General features: G+C 38.6%; 1 protein-coding gene across 1 annotated transcript in view; it reads left to right on the top strand.

Annotated features, from left to right (window-relative positions):
* The window catches only part of LOC122816679 (cytochrome b-c1 complex subunit 2, mitochondrial), a 475,154-nt gene that overhangs the window by 245,794 nt on the left and 216,654 nt on the right, over positions 1-12,706 (top strand). The window contains exons 9-10 of the mRNA XM_044089644.1: positions 3,828-3,925; positions 4,036-4,093. Of these exons, the coding sequence (XP_043945579.1) occupies positions 3,828-3,925; positions 4,036-4,093 (156 nt within the window). The remainder of the gene's footprint in view (positions 1-3,827; positions 3,926-4,035; positions 4,094-12,706) is intronic.

Below are 12,706 nucleotides of genomic sequence, written 5' to 3'. Positions count from 1 at the left end.
AAAAATGTTTACCAGAGCTTTAAACTTAAATTTGATTTTTAAAGGGCAAGCACTTAATGCAGCAGGCCCAACGCGTACAAGTCTCTTTAACCCCCACTACACCCAATAATCCTCTTTTGAAAAGTTAGTGGAAAATGACTTCAGGAAAGTATATAATAATCAAGAAATTCTACTTCATCCAAATTTTTCTGAACAAGAAATGAATTTTATTGAACACTTGTATGAAGAAAAAATCAGGGTCATGAAACCTGATAAAGGAGGGGGAATTGTCCTTATGTTCTCAGAGGATTACGGCCCACATGCACACTATGTTGCAGAATGACGAACAATACGAGACGGTTTCACTTAAACGAGATCAATATAGCCTTTGCTGAGATCAAGTACTATCTTAGTGACCTTCTATTACAACAGGCCATCAATGAAAAGGTCTACAACTACTTACATGTGGAAAAGCCCAGAATACCAGTCATCTTTGGGATACCTAAAACCCACAAAGGAATAAATCCACTACAATTCAGGCCGATTGTATCAGGAGCAGGTGGAGTGACTGAGCCCTGGGAAAATTTATTGCTTACATGAGCAAGGAATACACGCCTTTATTGTCCCATGTCTGCAAGGATTCTTGGCACTTCCTCCGGGACATTCCCACCTCTTGCTACTCCCCAGACACCTTAATGGTCACAGTGGACATCAAAGATCTGTTTTCCAGCATCCCTCATCAAAAAGGTTTGGAATGGTTTGCCCAATTTCTAGGCCAGAAGACAACCCTTAGTAACAAAATGTCCAACTTGCTTACCGAAATGATGGAGATGGTTTTGTCCAACAACTTCATCTTTTTTAATGGTGAATTATACCGGCAACGCAAGGGGGTTGTCATGGGGGCATCTTGTGCATCCTTCTACGCAAATGTAATATTGCACATGTGGGAGCATACATTCGTTTTAATACCCCCATGGAAAGATTACATTCTCTTCTACAGACGTTATTTGGATGACATCTGTATTTTATGGTCTGGCTCTGAAGGGAACCTATCTGAATTCCTTACACACATCAATTCAACAACGAATTTCCTACAATTCACACACACAGTGGATCAGCACGAACTTCATTATCTGGACATTACTCTTTACAAGGACTACAATCAGAAAACTTTCCATTCCAAACTACATCGCAAGGCAACATTTTCTAACTCCTTGCTACACTTCGAAAGTGCCCACCCACCATATCAAAAGAGGGGGATCATTAAGGGGCAGCTCATCAGAGCAAGTAGAATATGCAGTACGGAGAAAGATTTTGATTCTGAGGTGGAATTTTTGAAAACCTTTTCTTGGAGAGAGGTTACCCTCTGGAACTATTTCTAACTCTAGCAGCAGAGGTAAAATCTGCACGACATTCCCTCTACAAACCAATACTAGGGGGGGGGTTTGTACCAGTGACCAACAATACACAAAACAAGGATACTGTTCATACTAACAGTTTTGCACACACATACTCATCAAATTCCTATGAATTGGAAGAAACAATCTTACATCACTGGCCGGTTTTAACCCTCTTTGAAGAACTAAAGGACTACATACCACCTAAACCCAGTTTTGTTCGTAAAAGAGGGGCTAATTTAAAGGAATTATTTGAAAGAAATCAAAGAAGAAAGATGAATGTAAAACAACCAAGGCTGGGCACATTCAAATGTGGTGCCTGTGCCCAATGTCATGCCATATCCAAAGAAACAGCACCATACCTCCCGTCTAGGAACTACAAGATACACCCCACTGGATTTTACACCTGTGCCTCTAGAGGGGTTGTATACTTGGGGATGTGCACCAACTGTCAAAGTTTCTATGTGGGCAAAACTGAGAGGGAATTAAGAAAACGTATCTATGAGCATCTTTATGACATGACCAGGAAGAAGGAAACCAACGCCTTCTACAAACACTCACTCTCCTGCCCAGAACCCAAAATCCAGTTTCTAGTCCTGGAACAGGTTGAGCCAGATGCAAGAGGTGGTGACTGGGAATCCACCTTGGGCTACCGTGAACTATTATGGCAGTTGAGACTGAATGCAGGGAAGCCACCAGGTCTGAATGGGACGATCAGCATTAAACCGGTCCTCAAGCTTAGGAGGGCTAGGTTATAACTCTCACACTTTACCCCCTTCATACCATAGCATCTCCACACAGCACACTAATTTACTGAACATCCACGGTTATAGGACTCCGACTAATAAATCAAATTCTATATGAAATGTTATATGGATGGGCATTAAAAATATCTCATGCATATTTTATTGCATGTTTTTATCAGTGTAAAGTAATAATGAAAAAAATTTTTTCAACAATTCACTGACAATCTAAACACATTTTTAAGCATATTCTTCAACAATCTACAACCCCAATCAGACTTCAGACTTTTATGTTCTGAAACCTAGGAAACTGGCATTTTAAAATGTTTTTTATGGTTAGTCATTTTTATTTAAGTGCATATGTTATTGCAAACACTTCATTTTTTGAGTAGATATAATGATTAACTTTTTAACACCCAACTCTAAAGCACCAGAGTACCTTAGTACTAGATTTCACTAATTAATTAATTGTATAATTGCCAGGCTATTTAATGGAGGTTACTGCACACTGCAATTTGTTTTCACTTGATAAAGCTCAGGATTGCCTGAGCGAAAGCGCTTGTGTGATTTTATCTGTGACTTTTGGAATACTTCAGAGTGTGATTTTATCTGTGACTTTTGGAATACTTCAGAAATAAAACACAGCCTTTTGGACTTTAGCAGAGTTCCGGTTCCTTTCTTCAAGGTCGTGGATTATTCTTTGCTTGTCTTTGGTTTTTTGTGCATTACTTCACTTAATATAAAAGATATTGATGGAGTGGAATGAAGCAACTGGGGAAAAGCTTCCCATTTTGATTTTAATGTATAATTTTTTGTGCACATGTGGAATGGGGTGTACCCTGTTTGTCTAAAACTCCTACAGGCTGGTGTGACTGTACCTCCATGTTTTATACTATAGCAATAACCCATGCCTGGGTGTGGGTAATGCTGGATTTACCCACAGTTGGTGTGGTTTGGTCACGAGGGCGAAGCCCGAGTGGCCAAACAAAGACAACCGTGGGTAAATTCAGCATTACCCACACCCAGAAGTGGGTTATTGCTATTATACAATGACATTATTTAAGAAAAAAATAATTACTTTTCTTAAGTAATGGCATTGTGTAATGCCTCCTTGCTGCTCTTCCGCAGCTGTCTGGTATTCTGCGGCAGTTCTGATGTACTGCGCATGCGTATACTTGTGCAGTACATCAGATGTGTGGGCAAAAGCAAGATCTCCGTTGCTTTTTACAAACTGTCTCGCTATGTTAAAGGAGTTTAACATAGCGAGACAGTGTTAAAAAAAGCAACAGAGAATCTCTGTTGCTTTTTTTAAAGCTTTTTCGCTATGTTAAACCCATTTAACATAGCGAGACAGTTTTGAAAAAAGCAATGGAGAAAGCAAAATCTCTGTTGCATTTTAAAGTGCCTTGCTATGTTAAATGGGTTTAATTAGCGAGACAGCTTTAAAAAAAAAAGCAACTGAGATGCTTAGCATAGCGAGACAGTTTAAAAAGCAACAGAGATTTTGCGTTTTCCGTTGCTGTAAAAAAAAAAAAAAAAAAAAGTTATACGAAGAAGTCCGGGCGACCAGACCTTTTTCCATTACTATAACTCTGATTTACAACATGCACGCTGACCAATCAGCGTGCACGTTTTGAAATGTTAATAGGGGGTTGTATAATTTGCAAGTTGTGAACAGTAGTATTGACTTTATGCCTTGTTCTTGCAGGTTTACTTGAAAATCTGCATGCAGCTGCTTACCGTTGTGCTCTTTCCAACTCCTTGTATTGTCCTGATTATAGGATTGGTAAAATCACACCAGAAGAGGTAAGAAAGAGTCTGGGCATAAAATATAAATTGGATTGATTGAGCATAAGCATTTTAGCTGTAAAGTTGACACTGAAACAGAAAATAACTTGTGTCCTCATGTTTTATAGCTACAAGACTTTGTACAAAACAACTTTAGAAGTGCCAGGATGGCTCTGGTCGGACTAGGTAAGGGCATTTTATGTTGTTTTTTTTTCATACTTTTGATCATTTGTATTTTGTGTAACTCTGTGCATGTGCTAGGCAAAAGACCAATTTTGGTCATGATGTTTCCAAAGCATGAACATATACTATGTGTGATACATGTAGAGAATTTGTGCGGCTGTGCATACATACAGAATTGTACCAATAATCTAAAGCTTAGTGTGGAGACTATTATGTACATAAGAAAAACTTTAACCAGAGTACAAAAAATGTTACACAGCCTGTAAATTTAGCACCGAGTTGAATAAATAGTACAGTTTAGAAAATAATTAAGATTAGCAGTAATTGATATAAACAGTGATTACCTGAAAGAACTGTGGCAGTTTTTTTTTCATGAATGTAAACAAATCATAATAATAACAGATCTAACCTACATTCTGAAGACATTTGCGAAAGAACAAGGATCTGGACTCGACAGAAATGAGAAAAAAACATGCCCAAAAGCAGGATATTTACAACAGTTTGCATGAGGTCAAGGGTAAATTGCAAGTCAGAGTGGCGCGAACTTAAGGCCATTGACTGCAAATGAGCTGTATGGTTGCTGAGCAGGACAATAAGGTGATTTTTGGTAGCTTTTTATGAAGCAAGGACTGCTTTTTAGGTTCCCTTTTGCACTTTTGTCACAAAGTACTGCTGTAAATTATTCAAGATATTGGATTAAATAAGGCAGGTGTGGCAGTGTTCTAGAGATTTGATGTTAGTTTGGTAAAGCAGGCCCTGATTTTGAAAGGAGTCCTTCTGTAATTGCAAGTCTGAATGCTCCAGATTGTGGTATGTGCAAAGTGATCACCAGTTTGTGCTGAACTTTTTCTTTATTTGTTGGGGTGGGTGGGGCCAGTATGTTATGGAATGCAGATGTAACTTTTGCTGCAGTGGGAAATGTATCTCTGTTCAGTAGTATGTGGCTAACCTTTTGTAGTAAGATGCACTGATGCTTGTGACCTCATAAGAAAGTGATGTGCACCCTATTTAGTGTATTTTTTTTTCTAACTGGGTATTGTGGAATGAAGTTGTGTAACGGTAAGGTATATTCAGTTTTTAGAATTAGATTCCTAAAGTATTCCTGAGTTCCTAAGAAAGTATGTGTGCAGTCTGAGTGGTGACATAGTTTGCCTGGCTCTGTGGCATAAAGGGGTGAGATCCAGATAACCAGAGATTGATTTGCAGGTTGGCTGCTGTAGGTGTGAGTTGGGGATAGGAGTAAGTTTACAACTCCAGCTGTGCCACCCCTAAGATGAGGAAAGCTGTCTGTCTTGATACAGTGCTGGCACCTACTCTGGTGGAAAATGACACACAACAGATAACTGTGGAAGTGTGCTTCCCAACTTGACAGGACACATTATGTGGTAGCCTTCATGGGATATGGGAATGTGCATATCCATTGAGGAAGGCATTGTAGGACCAAGTATTTGCATTGTATGCATGTCAACCTCAAGGAATAGGGATATTAAGATTAAAATAAACCCACAATATCTGTTTGTTTTATGGCCTCTCACATTTGACTGTCATCAAATATGCGAATGAATAGATTAAAATACCTAAATTTTGCTTTCAGCATAAATAGCACATTGTAAACACAGATATGTTTCACACAGAATTCACATTCTCTGTAACAGGCTCCCCATTCATGTGAAGCAGAGTTCCTTCTTATCCCCATTTAAGCACAGCTTGGATTATTGGACGAGTAATAGGAAATTCACCCCTGGTCTGACTCCTATGTCTTTGTTGGACAATCAGTAAAACACCCGTTATAAATCAAATTTGTGCGTCAGATTTGGGTTGCATGGCTAGGTTTTAATGATCGTAGTGGTCGTTGTCCTAAAGTACATCTGTAAATATTCCAGTTGGTTGTGTGAGGATGTTGATTAGGAGACAGATAAAATCTTTCAAAAATGTGTTCACATTAAGATCATCAGTAGACCAGTTTGTTCTGCATAAAAGTTCTTCACTTCAAATGTTTAACAGTTATGTTGCATTGATGGTTGGAAGCTGTGCAAGCTTATGAAATAGATTGTGAAATATCTCCCTAGCCATCACTTTTTAAAGCAGTGCACATAAATGTCAAATTTCCTTTGTGTTCAGTCACTGGTTGCAGTTTGATGCTTGTTTTTTTTTGTTTCATTTGTTATAGGTGTAATGTTATGAAGTCCTTTGTATAGCGGGCCTTACTGTATTTAATTCCTTGCTTACTTAATCTTACAGAGCCAGAACTTTGTATAGGTAGGTGCAGCCATTGCATTTGCCAGATGTGTAATGTACTGTACTGGGGAGTTTACTGATCTTACCTCAGAAGAGTCCCCTGTAAAATGTGGAACACTTGGACACCATTTTCTATGTTCTGCTCTCAATCTGTGTGCATTTTTTAAATCTCTGCACGCCTCCTATGTGCAACCCTGTCAATCCTTTACTTGTTTATAGGTAGTTGTATCGGTGAATTTGTTGTTGTTGACTTGTTATGCTGTTCCCATTTGCTCTTTTATGGAGAATATAGGATGGCTAAGAATAACTTGACATACGAGATGTCATTTAAACTTAATGTCAGGAGATTGCCAGTAGAGTGTTGACCAGAGGTTGCAATGATCAACCATTTGTGTAAGGTATGTCAGGAAAAAAGTAGTGCAAAGAATAGTTTACAGATATTGCCAAAGTAGTCCAGTGACTTCTGAAGTTTTGAAGGAGATTTGTTTAGTTAATTTTTAGGGATGAAACTGATATAAACTGTTAGTTTGTCAGATAGCAAATCAAAGACATCCTACCTTTTGTATAAGCGTGGAAGGAAAGGATGGGCGCAGGCAGCATAATAAATAATGAGATGCAGGGAAGCCTATTAAACACGGAGCTTAGACTGGATGAGAAGCTGACTGGGCGAGTTCAGAACTCCCCAGTCACTTTTTTCCCCTTAGGAATTCACTGCCAGTGTGATTTCTAAATGAACACATTCAGTAATTCCTTTCTTTTGGAGACTGCTCATTACATGTTTGTGGAGCCATGGAGTTTATATGGATTAGTTCAGTTTGGATGATTCACCTCCACATTGATGATTCCAGGGTGCTCGCCACCTTTAAGTAATTTTCTATTGGGATGAGGTAACGAGTGGTTATTATGATCCTGTAGTAACTTGTCCACATATAACTCTTCCACATGCAGCTCTTCCAGTCATAGTGGAAGCAATTTGTTGTTGAATGGTGTGCAGGGAATTCTCTGAATAATATGGTACTGTAAATCCCATTTCATGGAGAGGTAGTAATCACGTGGAACAACTGAGTGAACTTGAGGCTGAATAAATTCTGAAATATTTCTGACCATGAAACCTAAGAAACTAAATGCTGTTATACCACGGAAGTGAATGAAGTAATATTTCATTTTTAGGATCATTTTAGGCATGTTCATATGCTATTGTAGTAAAGTTGACTGTCATAGATATTGTTGCATAATTTTGTACTTAAATTTAGCAATAGAATCACTGTTTTGCTATTTAATTGTAATTAAGACCTGCAGTTTTAAAGTGGTGAGGTGCACACAAAATTTAGCTTATCAGTGCATTTCTAATTAATGGGATATTTATTTTTGTTAATAATTTAATTGTTGATCTGTATAAAGTAGTTTGATTAGTGAAAACAAAAGTTGAGCAGCTAGGGATGTTTTCTTTCACCTAAATAAGGCATACATATATATTAATATATATATATATATATATATATATATATATATATATATATATATATTCTAGTGTTCTGTAGTTTGTTTTGTGGTTTTATATCCTGTTTCCTAATTTTTTCTGTGCTAATTCAACCAGTGCTTAGTAAGTCTCCTCTGCACCTAAAGAGTACGTGCTTCTCCAGAATCCCTCGTTATTTTTAGACATCTACACATTTGATGGGTCTGTGCACTCCCATTATCCCTAATTTTTTTAAAGACATCAAACTTTGATCTATTTCTGATGCACATTTTTGCAGAGATTGTACATGTGCTGCTTAAAAAGCATTGGCCTTCCGTGTCTACTTTTAAGACAAAATGTCACAAATCTGGATTTAATCATTCATAGGTGCTAGACAAGCTAGACCTTTCACCCTTAATCTGACATTGATGAGGAACTCCAGATGCTCATCAAAGCCCAGTACTTATCAGTGATAGAAGAGGCCTTGCACAATGTGTCTGGTTAGAGGACTCTGCCCAGCCCGGAACATGAGAGGCTGAATGTACGTGGGTCATAGTCATCATCTGACTTTTTTTTTAAAGTTGACAGTGCTTATAAGCATTTAGTCAGTTATACTGATGGCAGAATAGTTGACAACCTTTTTATAGGAAAGAGAAAAATCTGCAGAGCACACTTGTTGGCATGGTTGTTTGTTGATAAAGCATGTATTGCAAATAGTTGTTCACAATCAACCTGCACACCATTTAGCATCCACGTACCCAAAACAGAAAACAAACCACATACACTTCTGATGTGGGGTTGCAGGCTCCTCCTCTGCAAAACATGCAGCTTCAAGGTCACACTTTCCTTTGGGGAAGTGCCACTCTGGACAGAGTTGCACAGTCATCTGTCTCTCAACACAGAGCTGACATTTTTCAAGTCCCTTCGTAAAGGCATTTTACAAAGATTTTAACAAACACATACTGTGTTTTTGCTTTATGCCTACACTCTTCATGCTTTTCACCACTAAACACACAAAGCAACTCATGCTTGCACTTACACACTGTGTGCAACCAGTCACTTCAGTGCACACAGGACATTTTGACTACCCCCACACTGCATCCCCTACTTGAATACACACCAGACATTCCCGATCACTCACCCAACATGTCTATTTTGTTTGCTTACCCAAAGTATAGCCAACACACACAAACTTTTGATCTCTTATTTGCACTAACAACTTATGCATAATACACTTTCATCCACTCACTACATGCCTACCCAACAAACCTGACTGCCAGCACACACCAGCCAACTTCACTGACAACATCCTGCACGTCATCACTGTGGTAAACCTGGCAACTCCTTTATATTGTAATGAGAGAGAACTGTACCTACCAGAGCAATGTTTCCTTCCCCCATGTTGACATGCTGTTATAATATGTATAAGTCATTAGTTACGTATATTCAGTCAGTGTGTTGTTCTGTTACTAAATGCCACTGGCCAGGCACCCAGTGAGAGTGCAAGCAGTATAATGAACTACATGTGATTATAGTAATTTTAGCCAGAAATAATTACCCCACTCCTTGGATGTTACTGAAATGGAAGTAGATATGCCTTCTTGGCACCCCTTATAAAGACTGAGACCTGTAGTGTAGCTTCTACCTCCTGTCACTTGGTGGTCAAGTTGATTCTACTGAAGTATGTAAAAAGCAGGTAATTCCATCCCCATGATGTGTTTTTCAGTCTGGTTTCCAGCTCGGGGTTATATGAAGTCTTCCAAAGAGGTTAATTGCCGGATGTTGTATGATGTCTGTAGGTTATTCTGATCTGGTGTTTTCTTTCCTTCCTTCTATACCTGATGCCTGTTCAGCTGGATGCAGAAAAGTATGGCTCAGTAGTTAGTTGCAGTGCTTTGCTGCTGCTGAGTGTTTCATCCATGCATGCTGCCCTCAAAAAGGTTCTGAAAGTCAGTCTTGGGCAGACATAGATGTAATACCTGGATCCTTCTACACTTGAAGTGTTTTTATTTTGAATGCCATGTATGCTTTTTGGAAACACCTAGATTCATGTTGCACACTACCTGAGGGAGCTTAGAGCACTGGCATCCCCCTCCCCCTTTATGGGCATTGCAGAGCTGATTCTTTTGACATTGTATTTCATCTGTTGATTGTAAGTCTCCTATAGCCCAGTAGTTCATCACCCTTCCTCCAGTCACGGTGCAGGGCTGTGGAATTGCTTAGCAAAAAGAATCTGTGTGTTCCACCTCTGATCTTTAAGGTCATATCGATTTGCCTTTGTTTCTTATTTCCGGACTTTCTTTGGTTAATAAGGTCATAGCTACTTACTCGTCTGTTGATCTGTGTGGGTGTTAGTAGCCTAGCCATACATTCCCATGAAGTTTTTAACCCCCTATGTTAAGTCTGAATAGCCCAAAGACGAGCAGCGTGTTTGCATGTTGCCCCTATCTATGAGGGGCAAGGGTGGTAATCCATGTGGTGAATATGTAGGTACCTATCCATTCATCCAGATTGCTTGAGCAGTGTAAGAGAGGTGCTTTGCTGTACGTGGAGAGGAAGAAGATACTGAGCAAATGCCATTCTCTGTGATAACATATCTACCCCACCAGTATGTCCTCTGTATGTTGCAGAAGAAATTTCAATCTCTTGAGCATTTGTTTGTCTCCATTGGAATAGGTCTAATAGAAAAGGGTTTATTGAGGCTCTGTATACAAGCCAGAGACTTCCCTTCAGTAGCTTTTATAACACTGAGAAAAAGCACAAGATATTGCAATAGTATGCATAGATTTTATGATTTAGACCCTTGATTTCTTAGCAGGAAAGCTTTGTGGTTGTTTGGAAGATCAGTTACTGGAAAAAGAAGTGGCTATATCTCTGATAGGTGGGAAACTGTAGAGATTGTTTTCAACACCATGTTTAAGCTGTGGTAGTCCTTCTGCCTGCTGTGTATTTAGGATCGTGCCAAGACTGCAGTTAAGGCAGTATGACTCATGATTTAGGGTGTTATTCATCCAAGTGTAGTCCACCAGGCTATCCTGATGCTTTTAAACCAGGAGATATGAGTGATAGAATGTGTGTTAGGTTTTTGAAAAAGAAGCTACTCAGAATAGGATAGCACACTGGACATCAGGCATAGTGAAATCTATTTTTGTAAGTTCCTATGCAATTACGAAGGACTTCTAGTAGTGTCAACCACTTAGGGAGACGACGAATGACAAAACCTGTACAGTTTCAAGCAAAATTCTGCTTATAAGAGTACCTTGAAACAAGGATGACGTGAAAAGCTTGGAAATGGAAATGGGTTACAAAAGTAAAACTACCAATGAGAACCAAGATATACTGAATCAAAACTGGTTTCTCTAAAGGTGTTCAAAGGTGAAAGGCAGGATGTCCGATGACTCCACCTGCGACAGTGCTGTCAAAAATAAAAAGAACAGGAATAGTATTAAAAACATAGAAATAATACTGGAAGGTCCAGAGTAAATGAGTGCTCACTTTAAGACTGTTTTCAAAATACTTTGACTATTTAAGAAGTTCTTAACAATGAAGTATTTTAAATGCATTGTGCCTTATGTAAAGAATAATAGAGTCAGCAGCTGCAGTAGCTAGACTAGGTGAGAATGGAAATTAAGTACAAGTCATGATGGAAATTTTTATTGGATTAACAGTAACATTTGAAAATGTTAGAGGACAGACAAAACCCACTTCCCAGGGTGTATTTCGTGGATATTTTTTCTGGAGCAGATGCATCATCCTCAACTTTCTAATGCAAGATGGAATATCAGAATACTGGAAAATAGTTGTAAATGCCCTGATAAATATGGGAGATATTAAGCAGAAGCACAGAACTGTAGCAGTTTGTCAATATTTTTGTATGTAATCTTTTAGATGCAGTTATTCTAATCGGTTACTGGAGAAGACTGTTGCTAGTCAGAATATTCCATGCAGAGTACATAGGAGGCATTAAAGTTGGCTGTATAATTCCAGATACTAAGCATGAGAAGGAAAATTAAATTGTTGCAAAAGGCAAATTGAGATGCAGAGCATTACATGGGAAGGAACAGGAAACATGCTGAGACTGTAGAATGAGAAGAATTGTGGGCACTGTGTCATACAGGATACTAGATACAGTATTGCTCTATAGAAACAGAATGCAGAAGAATGCAATCAGATTTTGATTTCTCTTTATGATGAAGCATACATTAAGAAGAGAAAAAGAACAACCGTGCCAAACTTGGAAGAAGTGCATCACAATTGATCTACTTTATTAAGGATTTAGGAGATCTGATTATGGAATTTTGTAGTCTTCAGGATTGTTTGCAAATTTGGGACTAAAGCACATTTGTAAGAAGAGGCAGGTATTAAATTCAGAAAAGCCAATATTTGTGTTTTGAGAGAGTAGTAAACTCTGATAGTAAAACAAAACTTGTAAGAGGATTTCAAAAGAACACTGCATGGAGACTTAAATTTTGATGCATGATAACTGAACGGTATGTTGCAAGATAACTGACAAAAAAATCATCAGATTTGGTTATTTTTATGTATTTTGGATACCCCCTTTTTGGATTGAGGTCCTTCAGGCACTGTTACGCAAACCAGGCTGGCCTTAGGCCGATTAGACGTAATAGGGCCCCATGGCTAAAGGAGGCCCCAGTCTTCTCAACACAAACCGCTTCTGTCTGGAAATTCAAAAATGGCATCCAGCACAGCTGAGCCCACCAAATAAACTTTATCTCACAAGAATGCTTCTTTCATACTGGCAGGCTGAAACTGAATTTAGAGGAGCAAGGCATTTGAGGATATGTAGTCCTATTTCCCCCAGTGGTGACAGTAAAAAAAAAAAAAAAAAAAAAAAAAAAAAAAAAAAGGTCGGACCATTGTTAGATGAGTATTAATGAGCGCATATATATATATATATA

Source organism: Protopterus annectens, chromosome 12.part0, assembly GCF_019279795.1.
Source record: "Protopterus annectens isolate FY-2018-M chromosome 12.part0, PAN1.0, whole genome shotgun sequence".
Taxonomy (NCBI): domain Eukaryota; kingdom Metazoa; phylum Chordata; order Ceratodontiformes; family Protopteridae; genus Protopterus; species Protopterus annectens.
Note: the sequence above shows the minus strand (reverse complement) of the source record. Positions and strands in the feature narration are given on the sequence as shown.